Source organism: Simochromis diagramma, unplaced genomic scaffold (genome assembly GCF_900408965.1).
Source record: "Simochromis diagramma unplaced genomic scaffold, fSimDia1.1 OVJJ01000293.1, whole genome shotgun sequence".
Lineage (NCBI taxonomy): Eukaryota > Metazoa > Chordata > Actinopteri > Cichliformes > Cichlidae > Simochromis > Simochromis diagramma.
In genome coordinates this window covers 12,680,460-12,689,917 of record NW_024386801.1, presented here as the reverse complement: position 1 = coordinate 12,689,917, position 9,458 = coordinate 12,680,460, and the positions used below count along the sequence as shown (strand labels likewise).

General features: G+C 39.3%; 1 protein-coding gene across 1 annotated transcript; it reads left to right on the top strand.

Moving 5' to 3' along the window:
• Nucleotides 1-664: 664 nt before the first annotated feature.
• Nucleotides 665-9,018, top strand: sigirr (single immunoglobulin and toll-interleukin 1 receptor (TIR) domain). The gene is made up of 10 exons (XM_040026942.1): nucleotides 665-908; nucleotides 2,405-2,668; nucleotides 2,900-3,107; nucleotides 3,199-3,326; nucleotides 4,417-4,557; nucleotides 4,646-4,789; nucleotides 6,353-6,455; nucleotides 6,661-6,811; nucleotides 7,463-7,640; nucleotides 8,569-9,018. The coding sequence occupies exons 1-10, from the start codon at nucleotides 839-841 to the stop codon at nucleotides 8,736-8,738; spliced, it is 1,557 nt and encodes a 518-aa protein (XP_039882876.1). The 5' UTR covers nucleotides 665-838; the 3' UTR covers nucleotides 8,739-9,018.
• The last annotated feature ends 440 nt before the right edge of the window (nucleotides 9,019-9,458 follow it).

Here is a 9,458-nt window from a genome sequence, read left to right as displayed (position 1 = left end):
CTGAATTAAAACAAATTCACAAAGAGGAGTGGGCCAAAATGCCTTCACAGCGCTATGACAAAGTAAACACCAGTTATTACAAATACTTGCTTGTATTGTCTTTGTCTTGCTTTACGGTCTGAATCAATGACTGTTTTTCTACAGTCATTGGTCTGAATAATAGAAGTCTGAAAAATATGCACAAAAAAAAAGAAAAAGAAAAAGGAAATTGTGAAGGGGTCAAATACTGTAAATTTTATTTGTAATAAAAAGTTATTTTAAAGCTTTAGGTAATACATTTACCGGTACTAGGTTGTGACAAAGTAATTCAACGCACCTTTTACAAACCCTTTGTTAATAAACAACTAATATTATGTAGGTGTTTATTAATTTCTATTTTACCAGGCATTCAAAATCTAGAGATTCATAATCTCTATTGCCAGAGCTTCTCGGGCCCAGATGGCGCCTGTATATTAGGTGTCATACATCTAAACAGCAATACTAAAATAAAAAAGTTGACAATAAACCATTTTGGTTACTGTTCTCTCTGTTACAGTATTAACATACATCCCTTTTTAGCCAGTTTTCTTCCTGTACAGGAAGTTAAAGTGCAAGGCAGGTAAAAGTCGGTGTGTGCGTCACATGACCAAGGGCCAACCAATCGGCAGGAGAGCTTCAGGTTTTTCCAGGTGCAGTTAGTGAACCGCAAGGCTGTCTTTTGCATATCCGCCTCGACTCTGTTTGTAACCATATAATAAGCCAGGAAAGTTGTGGTTTAGTGATGTAGTTAAACAGAAAACTCTGCACTCGGTTCAGTGTTCACCTGAGGACGGAGGAAGAGGGAAACAGCTGCCCGCTCATGGCTGTGATTTTAGTGGCTTTCACTTTGATGTGCTCCGGGTTATGGGACAGAGGTTTACTCGCAGTCGGTAAGGGTGTTATTTACTTATCACTTTTTAAGGGCAGGTTTAGAGTTTGCTTGGAGCACCTGCTTAACAGCTCCACAGCTGGGAGCTGTGGCTGTATTCAATGTATTCATTGTGGATGCGTTTTTATTATAAACTATTTATCGCGGTCATAGATGCTGATGAGTATGCTAAACAACCAGGTCAATGCACATGTGGTCATTGCGTGCACACATGTCACTGTCACGCAGTCACATGCTGTTGCCCGGCAACAAGACCAGAAACGGACTTTAGACCCGGACGGGTTGAAAGAAAAAAAGAGAAGAAAAGGAGGAAAAGTCAAAAGGAGGAGCGAATATTTGTTGGTTTTTCCTTAACGTCACAATGTGCGCATGCGCTGACCAACTTGACCGACAGGTTAGGATTTAATAGAGCAGCAGCTGACATTAGTTTATCCGATGTGTTTAATTTGGTAGGGCTCATTTGTTTACACTGGTGTTTTTCTTGATTATCATTATTATTATTATTATTATTGTTTGAATCTATTATAATCTAAGTCAGGGAAACACTGCTTTGCTCATCGTCTTCATGGGTGAAAGTGTAAACAACTTCACCTTCATACATCATTAACCTCTTACTCCAGGCCCTAAAAACTACACAGTGTCGTGTCGCTCCACAGAGTCTGTGCAAGCTGCTTGTATGCACAGACTGTATGCAAAATGTTTCTTTAAAAGGAAGTAAAGCCAGTTTCGGGGGATTTTGGCCTGCATCCATTTGATCATACAGCATGCATCAGGGGTAGATTTGTGTTAATACTGTAGCCTTATTACTTTGTGGTTTGTTTATAGGCCAAAGTAACATAAATCCCATTCATACTCGATTGTTGGGCATCTGATTCAGTTTTTAGTGATGCAACAGTGCGTGGTGTCATGTTACCTTACATAACATGATACCTGATCAGGAAAAAACAGGGGATAAAGGAGGAAAAAAACAGTATTGACCATCTTGATCATGTTTTGTATGCTTTGTGGTCTCATTTCAGGAAGTTGCTCTCAAGTCACTGCTATGTCCAGTGTAGAACAAATGGATCCTCAAAAATCCTCAATTCCCTCGGCTATTTGATCACTTAACCCTGACAGGATCATTTAGATTAATTTTTCTATGATTGCTAGTTTTTAAACACTTCTCCTTGTTAATCTATTAATTTATTTTATTTATATTTTTTATTTAACTTCATTGTTTGTTGATCTGTGTCTTCTACTGGAACAATGTTTGTGAGTAGTGTTTAAAGAGTGTAGGCTGTGTGAATTTGACTGTTAAATAGGTTGTCTGGGTAAGATGCAAACTAACTGCCCTTTTGGGGTTTCATAAAATTAATTGAATCTAGATGTAAATATTAAATAGTAAGTCTTTCAATACTTTGAGGTGTAGCCTACAGATTTTATCTTAGGGATATGAATGCACTGACACGGACTGAATACTCTGTCCTAAGTAAACCTCTGTATTTCTTCTCTACGAAGGTCAAACTTGCGTGGATGAGAGTAGGTTTAAAGAACAGGCGGCATTTGTCGGGCATCCATATCAACTACAGTGCCCTCTGAAGATTGTTCAGAGCACATCTCAAACACAGCTGACCTGGCAAAAGGACTGCGTGCAGCTCCCTACAAATGAGAGCAAAATCTACCTGGACTTTAATAGCCTAAATTTGGAAGACCAAGGAAATTACACCTGTAAGCAACAGAGCAACAGCACGGTCACATTTACTGTGCGTCTCCTAGTTAAAGGTAAAGTAATGTTTCAGTGTGCTAGAGTAATTAAGTTATTTCGAAATCAATGAGCTGCTGTAGAGTTTGTGTGTGGATTTGAAGGGGTTAATTGAATGGATACACCTGCAAACAGGTATTTTGTTTCAGCATGCCTTCTAGTAACAGGCTCAGGTGCTACCTGGCATGAAGGCCCCTATTGTCTGGAGATCTTGCAGTGAACATGGATAACAGCTGTGTGTCTTTACACAGAGTCTCAGTGCTCCAAGGCTCCAGAATTTAAACCTAACGGGGGCTCGACAACACTCTGGGAAAATGTGGGATCCACTGTGAAACTGAACTGCACTGCTCTCCTCTTCTGGGACCCAGCAGAGAAGCAATGTGACACCACGTTGCAGTGGAGTAAAGATGGTCATCCCCTCAATAACCACACACTTTCCTCGCTGAACACATCATCATGGTGATTTGAAGCCGTTGAATATTAGCTTGGCGAAAGTTAATAATGTACCTGTGTTTAGACCTGTGCTTAATCTTCTGTCTAACTATATCAGGTCTCCCGGTGCCAACCAGCTGATGGTAAATAGCTTCCTAGTGATCACCCTCAGAGAGCTGGAAGATTTTGGGCTGTACAGCTGCACAGTGAGGAACATTTCTGCTGACTTCAGTCTGAAGAATCTAGGTAAAAATAAAAAAAACAAACAAGTTTCTCAAATAGGAGTTGAGGCTATTCAGGATACATAATGGGTCTATTTTCCATATTTAAAAATATTCTTTAAATACTAACTATTTAACGGAGAAATTCCACGTACTCAGCTAAGGGTAGTTTGTTTTCTTTTAAATGGGGTTCTTTGAAATTTTGATCCACAGTCAGTGGGTTACTTCCAGTGGATGGCATTAGGCTTTGCATGCACTGCTCTGGACACAGTCGGCAGCTAAAAGAAGTTAGTTTAAGCGTACACTATATTTTCAGCCCTTTCCCTGCAAACTTAAATATTAAAGACTAACTAAAGTGCTTACACAGGACCATCAAACTCAACAAACACAGGAATCTGACTTGATATGCTTGTGTAGCTCTGTCTTGATTGAATAATTTTTGATAATGAGTTAGTTCAGGTCCAGACTGATGCTTTAAAGCACTATAGTCACATATTATGTGAGCAGTAACTACTTTTTTTTACATGGTAAGAATAAAATAAAAAAAAATGGGCCAGGGGTAGCTCAGTAGGTAGAGTGGTGCCCCCATGATTAGAAGGTTGGGGGTTCAAATCCACTGAAAGGCTACGCTAAGGTACCTCTGAGCAAGGTACCGTCCTTACACACTGCTCCCCGGGTGCCCAATGGCTGCCCATTGCTTCACTGGGTGAATGGATTAAATGCAGAGAGGAATTTCCCCACGGGGATCAATAAAGTATACATCATTGTTATTAAAAAACAAAGACTGGGAAAGAAACTATTTCTGTGCAGTTGTGGTCAGACATTCACATATACTCTATAAATATAATGGTGATTTTGTGCTTTTAATTCTTTGAGCTGTTCTTTTTCCGGGGTGGAATAATTATATATCATACATCTTTAATCATTTAAATTGAAAAAACTGTGCTTTTTTTTTTATCTTGGATTTTCCTCCAAAAGTTTACTTGCAGTCTCAAATATACTGTATATTAAAAATTGTGCCACAATATATGTTGTATAATATAAAAGCTTTTAATTGGAGTATTACTTTTATATTCTCCATTGATTTTCCTTTTGCTTCTGGTATCTATGTCCAGGCAGCCCCAGTCACACAGGTGCTGTGATTGCAGCCGTCATCCTCCTCCTGTTCCTGGCTTTAGCTGCTGTCATTTACTCGAGGTGCCACCTGAACATCAAACTCTGGTACAAGAACTCGTATGGAGACTATGAACTCAATGGTGAGACCTCTCTTGAATTTAAATTAAGTTGCCGCACTGATATTTTTGTATTAACAACACCTGGATGTTTGTGTCTGAACCTTTTCAGATGGGAAATTATATGATGCCTATATCTCATATGTGAATAATGACTATGACAGGAAGTTTGTCAACTTCGTACTCAAACCTCACCTGGAAAATATAAATGGGTACAAAGTGCACCTCAATGACAACGATATACTACCTGGTGCAGGTATGATTATATTCCCACACTGCAGCGCTACTATTGCTTCTGTGTTGCTTCCCTCATTCATGCCTGCTTCATGATCAGCATATATAATTTTAAGTAACCCACTGAAATGTACAATCATGAAAAACATCATTTTATAGGACACTCTGAATCAGTAATTTTCAGAACCACATCAGAGCAATAACTTCTTCACGAGTTTATCAGTCTCTCACATCGTTGTGCAAGAATTTCGTCTCACTCTTTGTTGCTTTAGTTCATTGAAGTTTGTGAGTATTCGTCTATGCACAGCTGGGGCATTGCAGCACCTTTATTCTTTTCTTTTTCAAGCTTTCTCTTGTATATTTACCGCTGTGCCTGTTGCATGACCCAATTTCATACCAGGCTTTAGCTTTCAGACAGATTGCCCCATATGTGACTAGATATGGTTAAAGTGCTGAAAGCCAGCACTCTGTATAAACCATAGAAAATCAGTTGTCCCTGTCAGAAAAAGACCAAAAATATAGGTCTCACTCTCTGTCAGATTGCCTGTCACACCTGTAGACAGAGTGAGAGTTAATGTATAACAGCTGTCTTTGACTGTCTGAGTTCACATCTTTCAGGAATGTGTGAAATTGAAGAAGTCAAATTCATCTTTAACCTCCTAGGACCTGGTGTCCACATATGTGAACATCACGTTTTGGGTTGTCTAGACCAAAATACTAAATTTTGCTCTACAAGGGCCTGATATCCACTTACGAGGACATTATACTGCCACTGTTCTATTGAAATTTTAAACAAATATTCTCATATGTTTGTCAGGAACAAAAATCAGGTAAAACAAAAAAAAATCTGGCAATTCTTTGTTTTTACATTCATCAGGTCCCAATATGCCCAAATATCAAAGAGAAATTAAAAATGCATGCCATGGAAGAGTTCGGGTCTTAGGAGGTTAACTACACTCAGGCCATACAGTGTTACAATAGTTAGAAATGTTAGAAATGAAACAGAAAAGGGTTATGAGTTCAAATCCACTGGTCAGCTCTCTGTGCTAGCCTTGCCAGCCTCTTAGTCACTAAAAACTGGAATAAACTCCAGCATCATTGGTCAACTCAGAGACCACAAGGTGCCCAGGTTCTGTGGCTGCAAAACAAGCGCAAATCACACCCCGCCACCACGGTGCTTCACAGTTGGTATGAGGTGTTTGTGCTAATATGCTATGTTTGGTATTCACTATATTTGGTGCTTTGCGTCATGGCCAAACATTTCCACTTTGGTCTTGGCCGTCACAGATCATTGTTCCAGAAGTCTTGTGGTTTGCTAAGATGCAACTTTTCAAACATTCCAAACAAGCCACACTTTGTCAGTCTTTTTCTATTTGTACTGTTGTAACTTTAACCTTTAATATGCTGACTGAGGCCTGCAAAGTCTGAGATGCAGCTCTTCTACTTTTTTAGAGGTAGCAGCACATGGCTGCTATACTTACCCTCCTAATGTTTATGGAAACAGTAAGAGTGTTCTTAATATTCTGCACTGATTCGTGTAAAAAACATTAATTTTTGCCTTTTTAATTGCACCATCTGTTTTCAGATCCTTCTGCAGAGCTCCTAATGAACATGAGTCGCTCTCGGCGCCTCATCGTGCTGCTCTCTTTTGCTTACCTTGAACAGGACTGGTGTTCCAGTAACTTCAGGTAGGACGGAATACACAGAAATATCACTATTTAAACTTTGCTTTATAAATAAAAATGATATTGTATTTATATAGCAAACAGCCAAGTTATGAAAGTGTGAAAGCAAATGTAATAATTTGTGTATTATTACATCGTACCACTTGAGGGCAGAATTGCTCCAATATGCAGTGTCCTATGTTTAACTGGAGCTCTGTGTATTTTTTAGACAAGGCCTCCTGCACTTGTTGGAGTTGTGTCAGCAGCCCATCTTCATCATGTTGGATGGTCAGTATAAGCGCATGAGGCCAGAGGTCAAACAGCAGCTTAGTGAGCACCAGCACTGCCTCACCATACTTACCTGGAGACACAACTCTGTGGTAATACTCCAGCCATATGTTGTTTCCTTGCTAATATGATGGATAGTTTCGACTGACATTATCCGAAGGACACTGTGGGTGTGGTAGATTTGACTGGTTGTCACGATGTCTAGGTTTAAAATGTGGGGAATTTTAATGATTGGTTTGCATTTGTACATGCCATTACATTTTCAACCGTAGCACCGCCCACTTCAAACCAGGGAAAACCAGGAAGAGGAGACAATAACAGAGAGTAACAGTGCAGATAGAAATCTGTCAGTTACAAGTCAGAAGATTTTTGTGTTCTTCTACGTTCTCAAAAGTTTATTGGAAGGTTCAAGGCTAGAATAATAATACTGATAAAGCTAGTGTTTATTTTACAGAAGTTTTGAGGAAGCCCCCCCCAAGAAGATCTGAATTATCACTAAGTTAGTTTGTAAAAGTGACTGCCACAGTCATGCATTTTCACATATTTTTCTCAGTCTTTCATAAAAGTTGAAACATCTTTGTTTTCACTTTGCTATCATGCATTATTGATGTCAAAAATGAGCAGCTTTATCAATTCAAAATGAAATTAAAACTATAGCATTGCACTTTAGAAGGTTCGCTTGACTTTGTAGCAGCTTGCTGGGACGAATGTTATTTGGTGTCTTTGTGCTTGTGTTTGCACAGACGCCTTCATCTGTCTTCTGGAAAGAGCTAGCTTTAGCAATGCCTCGCAGTGTTGTCTTCCACAAGGAGTCTGCTGGTGACCCTCAGACATTGCTGGAGGATGACAAAGACCCAATGCTGACCCTTCAGCCGGACTACCTGGACTGCCGTTCAGATACGGACCCTGCCGGTGATCTGGGTAAGAGGTGCAGTCTAGGTTTTGTGTGAGAAACACACACGAAAATGTTTAAATTTGAATATCTGGAAAAAATACTGAGGCAAGCATTCACATGTTTACCAAGCACCTGTTAATGACTTTGATCCAGTAATGCAAATCATCAACTATTCAGCAGTTCTTGTACTTGTTGTCACAAGAGTGCAACATAAAATGTTCCAGCCTTCATACAAGTCTCAACCTGAAAGACTTAAAAAAAACCCAAAAAAACACGTCAGAGTCGAAACCCTCTTCATTTCACTTAGTTCCCAATTTGAATAAACAAATACTGACTAAGCTATAGTTAATACTTAACTTCATAACTAAGGCATCATATCACAATGGTCTTTCACATATTTACTTTTCATTTCACTATTGATGAGAATGCTTTCATTTCGTTCTTAAGAGTTAAAAACTGTTCATTAGTTTGTTTTCTTGCAGGAAGTTAGATGCAAGAATTAAAACTATTTACAAAGCGCTGCAGTCAAATGATGGTGGGCTTGGCTTGGCTTAGGTTAGTTTAACTTTGTGATGGCATAAACAACTTGGCTGGGTGTGTCCAAAGGTAAAGAGTAATAAACACACTCGTCCTAGGTCTGGATTTATGAGTTTTCAAAAAGCCGCTACACTTAGCCACAAAGAGCTGAGCATACAATTGTTCATGTTGAAGCTTTGGTGCTGGTGAGGTTTTCAAGTGATGGTAACTTTGGACAAAGCCCGGCAGAGAGCATTTTAAGTCTTTATTTATAAAAAATCAAAGCAATAGTTTCCTTTTACTTTGCAGTAAAAATGTAAAAAATAAATATTTTATATGTACACTCATACAGAAAAAATCACCACACAATTTAATCAATACAAACCAAAGAAGGGGAAAGTGACATTTTGCATCGCTCTCCTTCTCTCTGTGTCGCAGGTCTTCGCCTCCCTGTCTACAAAGCTTTGTCCTGCAAAGCTCCAGTTCTCCCCGCTGCAACCAGCTCAGCAGCTGAGCCAAAACCCTCTGACATCGACATCTCGGACCTGGGATCACGCAACTACGCAGCACGCTCAGACTTCTACTGCCTGGTCGCTGAGGACATCTGATTCACACTCCTTTCTAAAACTCGACGCTCTGTAGAGATCGCTGTCGGCACGTCTTTTTTTTGTTTTCTGCATCGTGTAGCCAACTGTTTCCATTCTGTACAGTGTGTTATTAAAATCAGTGTGTTGCTTTCTGTTTCTACATGCCATAGATGATTTTTAGCATTTTTACATTTCATACTGATGTGTAACATACTTTGTGAGAAATTGTCTGAAGTATTTCAGGGAAGTAAGTGTAATTAAGAGTGTGTGTACAATAAATATTTTATTGATTGCCAATTTACCCTGTTGATCTTTATTTTAGTCTCCAACAGAAGACAGTGTAATGACGGTGTCTTAAGGATTTTCTTTTTTAATTTATAAGCACTCGATCTTCCTTTTATAGTTGGCAGTAAACAAATAGTTGGCAAAGACATAAAAACATACACATGACAGATCAGATATCAGTCCAGAGAATCCAGGGAATATGCTTTTTTTCCTAGTCAGGTGAAGGAACGGGACTCCCACACAATAGGATTGTTTAGCTGGAAACTTTGCACGTACTGGAAATCAATCACAAGGTTTTCTTCTTTTGTAAACGTTGATGTTCTCTCTCCTCATGGAGGTCCTGCACTGAGGTAAGAGCCCAAATAAGGGTGCAGCAGGGAAGGTCTGGTATTGTTCCTGTCTGAGCAGGAACAAATATGCAAACAGGGTGTGGCTGGCATTTTACAGTGTTGGTGT